The sequence below is a fragment of the Micropterus salmoides genome, unplaced genomic scaffold (genome assembly GCF_014851395.1).
Source record: "Micropterus salmoides isolate LMB-PRFRI ecotype aquatic unplaced genomic scaffold, ASM1485139v1 Ms_hic_scaffold_8, whole genome shotgun sequence".
Taxonomy (NCBI): Eukaryota; Metazoa; Chordata; class Actinopteri; order Centrarchiformes; family Centrarchidae; genus Micropterus; species Micropterus salmoides.
In genome coordinates this window covers 26,720,570-26,736,625 of record NW_024044570.1, presented here as the reverse complement: position 1 = coordinate 26,736,625, position 16,056 = coordinate 26,720,570, and the positions used below count along the sequence as shown (strand labels likewise).

Below are 16,056 nucleotides of genomic sequence, written 5' to 3'. Positions count from 1 at the left end.
TAATGATTACTGTGTCATTTGTGCTCTGCTGGTGCTGGCTATTTTAACAGTTCTGAGAGTTTACAAAAGATCTTGAGCCTTAGATCTCCTTATTTGGAAGAAGCTCCCACTACAACTTCAGGCCAGGTGGGGGTCTGTCAAGATGTTCAAATGTAGGTGTAAAACACTCATCTTTCTTGGTCCCTCATAAGGAATACATTCAGATGTCTTATAGCTGACATTAGTAACCGATTCTGGTGTTGTCATTGTATTTATAATCACATTTTTAATTGTCACAATTGGGATTCTGTGTGTGCGCTTGTTTACTCATACTAAAAGATGCAGAGACTCCTCAGGTGATGCTCTAATAACAATGGTGTATGTGTAAATATTACTGTTATATGCCACTGTATACTTCTACTCCACCAGATTTACATTTTGCTTCATTTATCTGACAGCTATAGTTACTTTGCAAATTTTACACAACAAAATATTTTGATCAATATACAACGTCTCTAAGATGATCTTCACTTCACTTTTAAGCACATTAACATGGAAGCAGCATTTTACGGTTACATCACTGACAGTAATACAATAATCCGTAATATAATACTGTGGAAGGGGCCATTCTGCATAATGAGTACATTTACTTTTGAAGTATATTTTGTCGATAATTATTTACTCTTACGTAAAGTGTTTAAATCAGGCCTTTTAGTTGCAATGGAGTATTTTTACATTGTGATATATTTCTACTTTTACCCAAGTAAAATGATCTGAATACTTCCTCCACTACTGACTATTAATAAACCAAAGTTTAAGTTACTCAGTATATAAAGCTGGACAAAGGAAATAAAATCCACCAGACTCGACAAACTATTTCCTTTATTAGAAAGAAATCCTTGGAGGTATAAGCCCTCAAAGAACTCTAAATGTTATGATGTTACATGCCATATATACAGTTATATACATAAAAGTGCAATGTCACAATGGGTAAGCTGTTTATTTATTATTCATTCATTCTTTCATATAACTGTTTGGAAAATGGCATCATTACTTATTCATGTGTCTTTTTTCTGCACTGCATTTTCTCAAAAACACAGCATCTGACATGAAAATGCAACGGTACAGGATGTCTGAAGTTCCTCTAAAACATTTTAAAAGGCACTTTCACAAGTACATACTACAGATGTACATAACACCACAGAGTAGCTTAAAGCCTACAGACGGCATAACTGAGTCCTACTGTTGATGATGTTAACGTAGTGACAAAAAGCACACTTTTATTTTGTATTTTTTTTTTACAACTGGCTTCATACTGGGTGTCACACCTGTTTCTCTGGATATTTATTCTACACCATTTGTTCTAAGTCATTTCTACCCAGAAATGAAACACGCATAACAAAAATGATTACAAAAATAGTTAGTAAGTCAGAAATCAATTATCTTTTGGTTATTATACACACAATAATTGTCAAGTCAAAGATAGTGTAAACCTGTTGTTAAAGAGCATTGCTTATTCATTGCAAACCACGTGTTTTCTGTGTTATTATGCTAGCCAAACATTCCCAGGACATGCACCCATTTCTCTTATTTCTACAGTACAGAGGTTATTTTCAAAAAAGACATACAGGGGTGCAGTCACACAGCTGGAACTCTGGCATGTACAGTTGTAGGGGGCTATTGCATTTGAAATTATTACTGGACCTGGACACACATGAGCTGACCGACATGGGCTGTTTATCACTGTCTGTGTGGGACTTCTCCTGTTCCACATGTGCAGCTTTCTGCCACACGACGTGCTTTTAGAGGCGGCAGCATCCACAAAGGCAGAACATCCACAGGGAAAGCCTCAATGTCAGTCAGGGAACACCACAAAAAACGCATTATTGACACTCTCACCTGAACATATAACAAGACTAGCGGGACACAAAGGAAGCTGCTGTTTGCGAAGACTTTGACAAAGAGGAAGCAGGGCGAATATATTAGGAGGTTTTTACACTAACAGTCATTAGGTCCATGGCTACCAGCAGCACTCCCACAGGGCGCTGCCATGAGTCTGTACACATCAGTCAATAAGAAGAATGCCTACATCATATATGGAGGGTCAGCATCCATGCTTTAACTTGTACAGTCATGTCTTTGGGTAGATAAAGCCAAGCAAGGCATAAAAGAAACTATGGCATGAGTTCCACAATGTATAATAGCATATGTGTTGTATATAATGTAGGTAGGAGATGATTTGTCATCACAATTTTTCCACACTGCTCCTCATGTGTTATACAGATGCAAAGGGCCATAGTTATTAGGCATATTTTACCCCTGCATCACGAGTTAGTTATGCAGGGATTCAAGAAAGCATCGAAATGTTCAAACAAAAGTTCATAATGAAGTAGTGGTTTCATCCAATAGTCATATCTCATTCCAGGCAATATGTTAAAATAAATTTGAGTGAATCCAGAACAGAAGGGGATCTTTGTACATTTCACACAACAGATGGTATGCTTCGCCCAAAAGAAAGTTGCAGAATTTACATGCTAGTGGGGAAAAAAAAAGCATACTGCTATCAGTACTATTATCTATCAGGAAAGTACCGTTAGTTTTTAAGGGCTCTTCAGGCCCCCATATCAGTCGTCAAATCAACCTTCAACCTGTAGTCACAGCACCTAAATAATATTTAACATGTGAAATCAGTTACACCTTAAAGTCAGTAAGGCCTTTGAACACCTTCAAAGGCCCTTCTAGGTAAGAGAACAAAAAATCTAATCTAATCTAGTTCTGTGTGTGAGAATGCCTCTGTGGTCAATACAGTTCTCATCAAGCTCCAGGTTCAGGTTCAGTGGTTAACAGAGGAGCTACATGCAGCATGTTTTGTTCAAAGTTACACAGTTTGTGAATGTCTGTAAACTAAACTAACTAGTGTACGTTTTCTAAAACCTTGAAGGAAGCCTTTGTGATTTGTTGTTTTGAGTTTATTTCAAAAAGGACATTTGTTAGATAATATTAACCTAAACATATTAACACACAACTGTGCGCTTGTTATTGAGACAAATGTGTTTACATTGCAACTCCTACATCAGTCTCTCAGATCCTGTCTGAGTCTTCTTCATGATCTTAGCTTCAAAACACCACGAGGAAACATTTTTTCCTGTCCAGGTCCATGTATTTTACACTGTCTTAGATATTATTTGTTGTATGTCTGTGAAGTCTAGACACTGGTAGCATTTTGCAGCCCCCTGGAAGTTGATTGAAAGTTTTTGATTTACATCCCTGGTTCCTGTCCCAGAGGTCACATGGTGCAGGACTTGTCCAGAGGGTCCTGAGGAGATGTAGCCGCAGGCTGTGAGACCTGGCTAGACTTGGGCAGGACCATGGGCTTGGGCCTCAAGGCGGGGGGTTTGAGCTGCACCCCCATGCGGGGCGCTACCAGAGGCTTGAAGGTGCTCATAGTATCGCTGGAGGAGCTGGTACTGCGGCGGATGGGTGGCTCAGTGTTGGCAGTGGACCTCAGCATGACGCCGTGGATGGGGCTGAGGGACTCGCTGGAGCTGGCTGGCGTGGGACCCCCGCCGCTGCTGCCGGAGGTCTGCCGCTGTTCCAGGGTGTCCAGCACCACATCAGGGGCGTGCTTGGCTGAGCTCTGGCGCTCCAGCTCACGCAGCTCATTCAGAGCAGTGTTCATGGTTTCTTCTATGTCCTGCAGGAGACAGAGAGAGTATATGTGAGAGGGGAAGGGGGGGGGGGTGCGGAAGGATGACGATAACATTGGTGAGAGAGAAGAGGGATAGAAAAGAAGGTTGGGGTTAAAAATGAGAAAAAACTAAAAGAGAAAGTTGGAAGGAGAAATCAAAAGAGTGAGAAAGAAATGACAGACGGTAGAGAGAAGGTAGAGTGCAGTATGGTAGGAAACATAAAAAGCGATGTTAACAGAGGAACACAGTGACAGTTTTTTAAGAAAACACCATGCATGCATTATACATGCAGAGAGTTAGTAAAGAGTATTACTTTGCACCAGCACCTCTCCTTCTGCATGCTAATGACTTCAGGTAGCGAAGGAGATGCAGAGATGACAAGATATGTTCATCTGAGCATGTTCCCAGCAGACAGACAGCCCAGCACAGTGTAAAGTGCTCTGTGACCTTTCTAACTGAGGCCCTATAGAAGAGCCTTTCATGGCTTTACTATTCATAAATATGTGACAACAGTTAAATTAAAGCCACGGCCTTCCTATCAGCAGTGACACAAAAACGGATGGCGGCTTGAACATAAATGTTTACCAGTAAGGGATCAATGTATTTTTGTAATAGCTTTTGTATGCTCACAAGCAAGACTAACAGTTAATATAATGTGATGAATCCCAACGTCAAGCTATGCTCCCTGCTGTCTGCCTGTGAAGCTAGTCTTTTGTGTATTTAGCACACAGACACAGATGCAGCCAGAGGAAGCAGAAGACAGGGACTGACTATGTTTTTACAGGGCGGGGCAGGGCTTTGATGGTGGAGGGAGCTGCGGTCGGGTCGCCGCTCGTCCCGCGCTGACCTGTGCGATGGTCTCCGGATCCAGGGGTTTGCCGCCGTGGTGGTGGTGGCCGTCAGTAAAGCCCGTATACTGGCCCGAAGAGGTAGAGCGGCGGATCGGTGGGCTCTCCATCTTCTTCAGCGACTCGTGGCGGCTGATGTTAGTCAAACTGCCGTGGCCAGTGCGGCGACGACGTTCAGGGCTGTCCATAGGCATGTTGCGACTCCGCAGCATGTCCCGTGGGCTGAAGTGGCCTAGAACTGGGGAGCCCATCTCTGGGGTGCCTCCATGTCCTCCATGACCATGCTGGGAGGGATGCACCATGCAGTGGACATCGCTGGGGCGGGCAGGGGGCCGCCGAGATGGTGGTTCTGATCTTTTCTTGTGCCTGCTGGGATAGAGGAGAGGGATGGAGAGGAAACAACAAAGGGGAAACATTTATTTATCGAGTTAAGCATTTTTTCTTTTTAATTACAATTGTGCCATCTTGCATCTCCCAAATGTAAACTTTTGAACAACAAAAAAACAGCCTTGTTTTTGGATTGACTGCTATGTATCCAATAATTTAAGACTTAATTTACTGAATTTATTTAAGGGCTTCATTTGAGTCTCACTCTGAAAATGTAGCAATGCTAGCAATCTTCTATATCAATGTATGCTGCATTTTTAGTAGCCTATAGTGAATCATTCATTACTACTCATTTGCCACTATGGAAAAAAAAAAAACAATAATCAGTGGTGTAAGAGGAACCCTGATGTCAATGACTAACAGCTCCGACAGGCTTATTTGGAGAGCAGCTGGAGTAGTCCTGGCTATCACCCAGAGAAAGGAGGCCTGTGGTTCGTCCGAGCACCAAAACAGGCTCCCTGGGAGAAGCTACAGCTGCTACAGCAGCAGTACTTCTGTCCTCTGTCTGAACCTGGATCGGTACAGCACCATACGCACATAATCTCACACACGCATTTGAAACATGGAGAGACAGAACTGAACATGAACGCATGTGTCTGATCGAGATGATGTTTCTCCACAGTAACATCTCCTCCAGTGAAGCGGTACTATTGCTCCATAAAAGGCCAATAGTGCAGCACATCCTCCTTAGTATGACTCTAATAGGCTCTGCTCTGCATATACGCATGACTAACAGCACTATAGTAGCTAAAGACAGCCTGAGTCAAGAGCTGTAATGTTTAATCCAAGAAGCTGTCACCGCCGTCATCACTTTCAGTCTTGCAGCTAATAATTGAAAAAGATATTTGAGCATGACTCTTGGCAAAGAACTAGAATTTAATAACACAGTTACCTGATATTATTATTACATGACATCTCAGACATTCATATGAATATTTTAAAAAGGTAAAAAGAAACTAATAATATAATTGTATCATTATGCCACTTTTTCAGTTGGTATTTGCTAAAAAGGGACAACTTGAAATATTAAATCAATAACATCTGAACGCTGCCATGTGTCAGATTAACCATTTTAATTCTGCATTATTGGTTCTTTGTGATGATGAACATGCAGTGAGTTACTCATCCTTTAATCACTTCTCCGAGGCAAATGGCTTAATTTGAGAGTTTACGTCTGCCTAATGAACGCCGTCTCAGCCATTATCATTAAGAATAATAGCCAGCTTCATCACTGTGCTAAACAAAAAGTAATAATGAGGATGGATATAAAGGACTGTGAGGGTTTCGGAGAGTGTAATTGTGCAAAGCCACTGTGCTGCCGTATCTCCCCAATCGCTTCATTTCATCACAGAAAACTACTCATTTACATGAACAAGAAAGTTTCCGGTCAACCCAAACGGCCATGTGTGCTTTTGTAAGACTCTGAAACACAAACCTGCAAGACGGACTGTCTTAATGTGAAAAATATGAATGAATGTGTAGCAAAAAAAAACAAAAAAAGACTAATTGGTGGAGAGGTTCAGGCTGGTGTGCTTGGTGAGAATTTTTTTTTCTTCCCGAGACTGCAGAGAGAAATAGTAAACAACTGCAGGAACCACTGACATCCTGCAGGGGGAGAAGTCTACATTCATAACACCAGTCCCCCAGTCTCTGGGACAGAGTGTACAACAGGCACTGCAACTTACTCTGCAAGCTGTCACCACACTGACAGCTCACCCTTTGTTCATTATGGCCTTGGCTAATAATCATGGAAATGACAAGGCATTCCATGAGTTCCTCTTCCTCCGAGCAAAAAAAAAAAAAAAAAAAGGAGCAACTGTATGGGATGATCAAATCAATGGTGCATCCTCTCCGCTAAAAGAGACACCAACATCACTATCTTTTTTACCAACACTTGCTATTATTGTGATATCAAGCTGTACTTAAAGGTTCCGTCTGTTGAGCGTGTTGCTGATTGAGAACACCGAGAGGAAAATATCTAAATAAAGCTTGGGATATAAATGATTCAACACTTAACGTAGGAGGAATGTTTTGATTGGAAGAGCAGAAAAGTGAGTGGGAGGTAGACGGGGAGATAATGAGAGGGATGGGTGTCACCTGGGAGATGGTGACAGGTAGAGTGTGTCTTAGACGCTGGCTTTGTGGTGTAAATATTGCCTCCAGTATGAATCATCAAAATTTCAACAGTGAAGTGGAGGGAGTGAGTGTGGCTATGAATAAAAAAGCGTTTGTTCATGTGTTTGGCAGGAACCAGTAACAGACAGTTTCAAGGTCGCTTCCTCCACCACCAGAAATGCAGCAATGAAGAGAGGAGAAGGAGACAAAATACTGGCACGCAACCAGCAGACGCTGCCAAAAAGACTGAGGTGTGATCGGATATGTGTGTGTTCTCTCTGTGTGCCAACCCTCCCTGTGCATGTGTATGTACAGTATGTTGCAGTGTGAGCAGCTGACGACTAACCACTACTGTGAAATGGGCATTTAATGGGAATTAAATAGTGGGAGAAGTGAGCTGAGGAGACAGAATGACAGGAGAAAAACACTGAGGATTGGATACTGTATAGGTCTTTCCTACTTCCTTCAGTCTTGATAATATATCAAGATTCATGCTATTAAAGCACTTTGGGGTACAAGCCTGCATTGAAGTAAAAAGCTGACAACAAGGATTATTTCTAGTAACATACAACGACAAGTCCCAATCTCTCTAAGGTAGTTAGTTCATTTTTCAAGTGTCAAGTTTGTGTGTGTGTTGGTGTTAACATCTGATGCTAATTCAGCATCTTGGATGATGAAACATGGAGGCTCTTACAGACATGCTGCTAGACTGTCAGTCATTTGTTTTAGATTGGCCGTCTCTCATTATACAGCCAACGTGAAGTCCAAGATGTGTTGTGGTCATACATTGGTCACTATAGTGACAGGAGGCTGGCACTGATTAACACTGTAGGATGTTTGTTAACCTTGAAAACATGTATCTTCATGTCTACTGCATGGTGGAGTCCAGTGAGGAATCCTAAAGAAAAATCTTTATTATGTCCACAGTTATTCAAAAATACTGCAGGAACCTTGGCTGTGTCTCGTCACGTGTTGTGAGCGTCACGTGTTGTCAGCGGTAGTTTTTAATCACTTCTCATGGTAACATTCCCTTTCCTAACAGATCACTGCTGCTGCTGTACAACACAGACAAACACATTAAACCCATCATTTAAAACAGAGTTTTGTGAATTGTATTCACAGATTTTAAAATGAATCCTAATGATGGTCCCTTATAGAACTTGTTTATGAGAGGCTTTAATATTACAGTCCATGTAGCACAGCTAGACAGCCATGTGAAAACCAACCTGGTAATATAGGACTCAGAGATCCTGGTGTCAGTGGGCGAGCCGATGTCTTTTCCCGAGCATTTATCCTCTCCAGCGTGGCCGCTGCTAGCCTCGCTGTCAGCCTTCTGACTCAGAGTGTCAGAGAAGTTGTCATCTCTAGGACACAGAGACAGAGTGACATTGAGACATGGGAAGAGCAAGTGGAAGTGACAGAAAAAAAAAAATAGGGAGAAATCAGCAAATCAGTTGATCTTTCATATTAGCACCGTTCTTCGATGACAGTATTTGATATCAGTTTCCTGTGAGTCAGCACGGCTCCCTCTCTCCCCCAAGGTCTAGGGAGTCAGATGAGTCATATTCCTCTCAGTATTCTGGTGATGCACTGTGGTGGTGACACACACACACACACACACACACCAACCAGCTGTATGGGTTTCAGTGATGTGTGTGACTGGATACTGGGTACAGCCGGTGCATGTCAGGTTGCAGTAATCAGAGCTACTAAGCTGTACGGCTGAAGATGTGTATTAGCCGACATAAAACACAGTCACTTATTCAGTGTATTCACAGGAATGCACACAGACAGACAGATCAAGGACGAGCACTTCTACAAAGAGGAGGTGGCAGCAAACAAAATTTTCTGACATACACCAGAAAGTTCGAACCCCCTGACAGTAGACTCTTGAGTGAGATATTCTGTGCTTAAGTGGCCTCTCAGAAGTCTCTGTTTATGCTTTATTGTGGGCTATTTTATGGGACAAGTAAAGATCACAACCCTGTGTGCCTCAGACTGCTCTGTTTAAGTAAAGAGCAGGATGTTGGTGCTCTCAGGGCCAACCAATACAGCTGTAAATTCCCCTGCCCTTTCATTAACTAAGAAGACACCCCATCAGCAGTGCCCCTCCTGGTGAATTATTGATAGAGGCACACTGACGAGAGAGCAGCAGGAGAAAGAAGAGAAGAGGGAAGAGGGGAAATGGCCATTTTGTCAGGCAGCTATTAAGTGATTGGAGTGATTCTGTTCCCGTCCTAACGAGACAGTGAATCTAGCCCATTAAGCACCAGCAGCCGTCACAGCAGAGTTTACGCTTGTTAGAGCTGCGAGCGTGCGACAGTGACAGAAGGGCTGGTTGAGGATCCTGGAGATGGAGAATGTTCCACAGCTGAACGGGGACGACAGCGGGACAAACAGGGCTGAAGGTCCTCTATGCACGACCCTGCTGTCAACTGAAGGGCTGCGGTCACTTACAGAGCCAAGTCAACAAAATGTGTTGTTTAACCCACAGAGATATCATCAGGGAGAGCTTTAAACCACAAATCTAAAGCCCTTAGTGGAGCTGTTAGTAGTTCAGGGGTAGAACATTTCCTCAGTGTACCACCTGTAGAGATTGGTTTTTTTTTCCAGTGATAACAAGAAATGTTAGCAGCTCTCTGAAGCAGTACTTGCGCAGGTAAAATGCTAACATCAGCTAGCTGTCTATTCAATAGTTTCTGGCATATTTCAGTCTGGATCGATAGACGGGCCGACATTGCTATCCCTCGAGCCATGCTACTAGAAAGGCTAAAAACAAATTTTTTTGCGTTAAAGGTTCAGTGTGTAAGATTTAAGGGGCCTTCTTTGCAGAATATGACGATCCTATTCATAAGTATGTTTTCATTAGTGTATAATCAGCTGTGTTCTCTGTAATTCCTATTTCAGTATAAATTCATCTGCTGTTGTTCAGCCCTGAATTATACTCTCATAAGCTTGGTCCTGATTGGATACATATGTGTATTACTCAGTCATACCTTAAATTATGCTCAATGAAAACCACTCACATGTCTTGGACCACAATGTACTGATGTGGCACCAGGCCATCGATGCCGTTGTGCCGTCCCTCCCACCAGTCTTCTGACGCCCGCTGATACAGCAGCAGGGAGGCGCCCTTCTTAAAGGACAACTCTCGGGAAGAGCGCCCAACGTAGTCAAACTTGGCAATGGCTTCAATGGGTTCGCCCTCTGTCAATGTGGAGAGGATTAGACAGGTCAGGTATGTCAGACAGGGCAAAGACGTTAAGTACAAATGGCTATTAATTGCATGAGCAGACATTTGTAATGACTGATACAAGTGGTGCAGGCTAGTGAAATAATAATCTTAATCCAGATAGACAACACATGCTGCACTTAAATACATGCTGGCTCTGATGCAGGAAAGTCTTGTATCAGGGCTAATAGCAGCATGTTTGTGACCGTGGATGCTCATGTGAAACAGTTTGAGCACATGGAGCTCAAGTGTGCTGAGCCAGTTGTTTATTTTAGTTGTAGTCAATAGTAACCCGGCACTACAACACCATGCAGGGCCACAACAGGCCCTGAGGAGCTTTAGCAGGATAATTATAGAAGCTGTGGAGAGGAGATCTATATGACTCAGGGGCATGTCAGGCACTGTATGGATCATTAGACTGGGTTGATATCTACTCAATAACTGTACAAGTATAGCGCTGGATCAGTGACATGGGAAATTAACATGGTAAAGACCAGAAAAAGTTATAACAGACAGTACTAACCAGTGGTAGATTGAGAAGTTACTATTGACTGCTCTCTTCAAGTCCATCATTTTTCACTTAAAACCACTGAAAATCAAAGTTGATATCTGTCCTGAAGAAAGCATTGGGCGTTTCAACAACCGCTACAGTCAACTCTTCTATTCAAAAGGTACACGTCTCCAAGCCAATATGCATGCACTACAGCAACACAGGTCTAAAAATAGCTTCTTTATTCCTTCCTCACTCCTACCTCTGCCCTCCTCCCATCTCACTTTAAGTCAGACAGGGAGTCCCTGGACAGACACAGCCTCACCCTAACGCAGGGTGTTCTATATACACCCTGCACTATGTCTACACTGGGAAAAGACTAAATGGCAGAAGCTTGTATTGGCTGTGAAAAGCCATCATGGTATATCTTTCACAGGAGCTTGAAAGTAATTCCCAGATGAGAGGAAATACAGGCATGATTCTGAGCAGAGCGGTTTCTTCTTTTCTCCCAGCATCTATTTGACCTCATTTGTTTCTATTACATTTTTCTTTTACACTTTAACCTGCCACCTTCCTTGCGCCGCTTGGTGGTCAGGATTGACAGAGTGGATGGTCCAATAAAATGTGACATGCAGGAATTTACGGGCTGAATTAATTGGGCTTCACTGCAGCGGACAAGGCTGTTAATTAAGGTGATGGAACCCTTATCAGTGCAGGGGATTTCCCTTCCTTTCCATTTTCTCTTTCTATTTCCCTTACTTCAACCTATCAATCCATCCGTTAATGTTTATCCAAGGCTTGGGCGTGCACACACTCACGCACGCACACACGCTCCAACACTGCAGTGACATGGCTGCGGCTGAAAGCAGCAGGCAATAAACTCAAATCTCAGTGCGGTAAAGGATCCCCTCTGATGTTGTGCAAGTATAACTGAGTGGCTTCAGACCCAACCAACTCACACTGTGACTGGAGTTAAAGAAATCTTGAGTCTGTGTGGATGCTGCTCTACATTCACATTCATACATACAGAAATGGGGGAGCAGGAGCCCGGTGTGAGATATGGTTAGGATCAATATCCACTAGGGGTGTAATGGTACATGTATTTGTACCGGACCGTTTCGGTACAGGACTTTAGGAACGGTGCACATGTGCATATATTAGGCTTGTTTTGTGTGTGGAACATACGTAAATTCCGAGTTTCCACACAGACATATTAAGTGGTGGACCAAATCTCCGCCTTGTGGCGCTACAGCGCTACACAAGCAGCCGCTTTAGCCCAGCCTCTCGCTAACTAGTGACTTAAGCATCACGGCCAGCGCAGAGAAGCCAGAGCTTTTAGACCCTCCCTTATTGTTAACGTCTTCTGTTTGGGAACAATTCGGTTTCCTACTGAAATACAACAACGGACAAGTCGATGAGATGAAAGCAGTGGGCCGACATTTCTCAGTAGTGATCGGGTATGTTTCTGGTAATCCATATTTTTTATTATATTTTATTAGCTGTATGTGGTATAATTTTGATATTTTATTTAGTGGAGAACTTGTTAGTAGTTTGCAGCAGTATTTTATTTCTATTTCTTTTTATATAATGTATTTATTGTGTAATTTAGAAGTTTGTTTAAAAAAGTATAAAGTAATTTGTATGTTTACCAAAGTTTATAATAAACCAGCAGCAATTTAATGTTTGCCTTTTTTCCCCTTGCTGTACCGAAAATCATCCGAACCGTGACTTCAAAACCGACGTACATACCAAACCGAGATTTTTGTGTACCGTTACACCCCTAATATCCACCCTTTTCTCCGCAGACAAATATTAATCTCAGGCTACAAACAGAGCAGGAGATGACATGCTGGACTTGAAAAGATGAAGGTGGGTTAGACACCACTCTTTATGGGAAGACCCTTCATGTATAGTAAAACACACTACCCATTAACAGATGCAATCCAATATACAGTATGCCTTCTGGGAAAACAAGGACATCCTGCTACACTCTTGCAAACGGATATATAATCAATGTGCCAGTTAATTCACCTTTGACCTTGTAGCAAATTCACTAGCCAATAAAACATCAATGTATTGATGGTGTGCGAGAAGTGCCACTCTAAAAACAGGCACTTAATCTCCGGGTGGAAACATGCTGAGGGACACTGTACGGCTCTATTTAGCCCCAGTTTGGCCCCTTCGTGTATTAACATTGTTGTTCCTTTAATCAAGTGTTAGTGGAAGAAATAAGCATTTGATTTTCAGGAAAAATATATTCCTGATGAAAATCCCAGAAGGCAAATGAAAAACACCTATCCATATCTTCTGAAGATGTGAAGGTATCTTGAAGACTCTTCTAACCACATGGATAAATTATTATTTTGTTGGTGGCATGATTAGAAGCATTTTAAACCAGTTTCTCAAGGTGCGATTGTATTTCCTAATCTAGAAAAACAGAAATGAATAAATAAAAATATCAAATCTTGGAAGGTGACATCAATGCAAATGAAATGTTTTATTTTTGGTTCACGTTGTACAAACTAAGCAAGCAGCAACAATCTCTTTCATCCAGGTGGTTGGAAAAGTCTAAGCATTATGGAAAGATGTTCAGAACAGTGATACGTGCTGTTAAATGACTTTCTAGGGTTTTCAAAGATCCCAGGGTATTTTTTGGTAAACCGGATGCTAAGCTCTGTCACTCGAATGTAATGGTAGTATGTATGAGAGGCTCAAACTGGGGCTAGGCTTAGTAAAACACGACACCTTTATCTTATAACTCATATTCATCCACACAAGTGCCCTTCTCTTCATTGCGCCTGTTTAAAGCAACAATCACTTAGCTTTACTTTCTGTGTGTCCAGATCATCTATCTGAGCTAATGAGCTCTAACACTCTCTGCACCCATGAGATGAGAACATTTCCGCACTGCTACTTAGACCAACACGTGGAATAACTTTTACTCCTTTCTCTCTGCCTCTGGTTGTCTTGTGTTCACATACTTTAAGGGTAAACACATTTTGATCCTTGGGAAGAGAAGGGAGAACACACTATTTCAGGCTGCAGAATCAAGGGTTGGTAACCAAACAGAAAAAGAGGTTTGCTTTTGTGTCTGAAATCCAAATGATGTCATGGAGATTTAAAAATAACTGATGACAATAACTTGACCACAGTTCAAGACTCCACAGGGAGTGACTCAAGTCAGAGAGGACATCCTCCCGGTCTGCCCAGGGAGGCTTTAGGAACAAAAACATGGTAGCAGTGGACTTCTGAAAAACAATCTTCCATTAATTACTCAAAGAGTTGATAGCTGCCGTCTGTATTTTACAGAGGGAACCCTCACACACAGAAGTTTCCCTGCCTAATCCGATGTCCTCTTTAGTTATGAAGGACATCCATCGACTTAAATTTGGAAGCAGAGTTATTAACAGCTGACGTAATGAGAAGAGATCAACCATATTTCCAAACTCTTTCCATAGAGACTGATGATAAATGGTGACAGGGAGCCACTAAAAATCATCTCTGGGTGTGAAAGGGAGACAGGATTGGGGCCGTTGTCGTCACCATGGAAACAGGTTTGGGGGAAGTCTGTTACTAAGGTAAGATATGGAGACTTTGCTCAACTATAGGTTGACTGTTTTTTTTTTTTTGCTCGCATCGTTTACATCTGGTCAGCTCTCTGTCAGGGATATTTAACACTTTTAATGAGCTGGAAGTTTTATTGTCTTCTTCTGCTTTTCGTTGGATGTTAAAGTGACGTCTGACCCCGGCTGATATTTTGGTTTCAACTAACTCACTCACTATTTGATGTAGACCAACTGGTATCCATTTCACTCAAGCACAGGACCACATGTATGATTACAGCAAATGCACCCTTTCCCAACGTCTAATAGAAGTCTTTTGTATCCTCCAGTGAACATTTTTCTTTCTTCATATTTCTTTTGGACACATGGAAGTGTAGTTAAACATAGAGAAAACACAGCCTGCATCAGAAAGCTTTTTGACACAAATGCCATACATTTCTTTTCTACATTACTTTAACACAATTTTTTCACACTGTAATGAAAAAATACAATAGAGGGAATTGAAAATTTTAACCCAAGAGTGTGAACCATGGGAAACAAGATTTATCTCTCAAAGGGTCCAGTTGGTGTAAGACCACCCTGGAATTTGTAAAAGGGGGATGTGGAAGTGTTCTAAGGCCTTGAGGGAGAAGCAGAAGCATTAGAATATGAATGGCCGTCGATCACTGTGAGCCCAGTTCCCTGGCCCTTCAAGGTTGCTGCATTTAACAGGCTGAAAGGCAGGATTAGCTGCAGAGAGCTGCGGAGAGCTGGGTTTAACCCTCGCAGCACCACGGACACAAGGGGATGTTTAAATTTGGATACAGTATGTGGACAAGACAGTGCAGCGTTTGACTTTAAATGGGAGTGTGTTGTGGTGTGACAGTTTAATTAGTGTAATGTGAAATGAATGATACTTTTTAAAACGTTAAGGAAACAAATGTGAAAAAAAGGATAAAGTTGATTTAAGTATTTTGTGTAATGTAGTTACTTACCATCCTCGCTAGTGTGCGTCTCTGTCCCTCCCTCATTTTCTACTTCCTCCAGGGCTCCATGCTCACTGTAGGGGCTCTCGCTTTCGGGGACAAGATGCAGACAATCAGGGTCACAGCCAAGGCAGGGTCAGGGGACAAGGGACAATTTCAAAAAACTACAAAAGGCAGAATCATTGCCTCTTGTGCAGTATATTCCTTCACTTCTTTTTCTTTTTTCTTTTCAGGAAGTAAAAGTAGTTTGTGGACAATGTACTGTAGCTTGCAACTGTCAGATCTCATTTCAGTGAAGATGACAAGGAGGAAGGAAGGTTTTTACAATTAATAAGACCTAGAGAAAGTTCAAAGTTCAAATAGTGGTCATTGCCAGTATTCTGTGAGAAATTTAGATCCTCTATCTGTGTTTGGGCCTCTTTTTCTGAAATGGTCTTCTTCTGGCATCGTGCTGAGAGAGCTGGCAGTAATGCCACATGCACATCTCCACAGATTACCCCTGCCAGGAACTGAGTGTCTCCGCCCATGCTAACATGTCACCAGCTGCCTCCTCTTCTGCAAGAAAGGGAGGCAGCTAAGACAACAAATCTCCCCAGGGCTTTCATGTGCCTTGCCGGGGGGGACATGGTTGTGCTGAGACGGCTGATTAGCTCTAGCCATGGATAAATCCCTGTCAGCCTGCGGTGATGTGGGGGCATAGGGAAGGAGAAATACAGAGAAAGTGAGGAGTGGAAGAAACAATTGATAAGCATCGCTTACAGATGTGGAGCTGGCAAAGGGCCTCACGT

The 16,056-nt window shown here is 42.3% G+C and overlaps 1 protein-coding gene across 6 annotated transcripts in view; it reads right to left on the bottom strand.

Annotated features, from left to right (window-relative positions):
• Positions 1–843: 843 nt before the first annotated feature.
• srgap1a (SLIT-ROBO Rho GTPase activating protein 1a) overlaps positions 844–16,056 on the bottom strand; it is a 90,401-nt gene continuing 75,188 nt past the window's right edge. For 2 of the 6 annotated variants that reach the window (XM_038706901.1, XM_038706903.1), the window contains exons 18-22: positions 15,278–15,357; positions 10,045–10,225; positions 8,245–8,382; positions 4,516–4,882; positions 844–3,673 (exon numbers count right to left, since the gene is read on the bottom strand). In XM_038706901.1, the coding sequence (XP_038562829.1) occupies positions 3,266–3,673; positions 4,516–4,882; positions 8,245–8,382; positions 10,045–10,225; positions 15,278–15,357 (1,174 nt within the window). In that variant the 3' untranslated portion in view covers positions 844–3,265. Of the gene's footprint in view, positions 3,674–4,439; positions 4,886–8,244; positions 8,383–10,044; positions 10,226–15,277; positions 15,358–16,056 lie in introns of all 6 variants that reach the window. The other 4 variants (XM_038706900.1, XM_038706902.1, XM_038706905.1 and 1 more) reach the window with 3 other exon arrangements.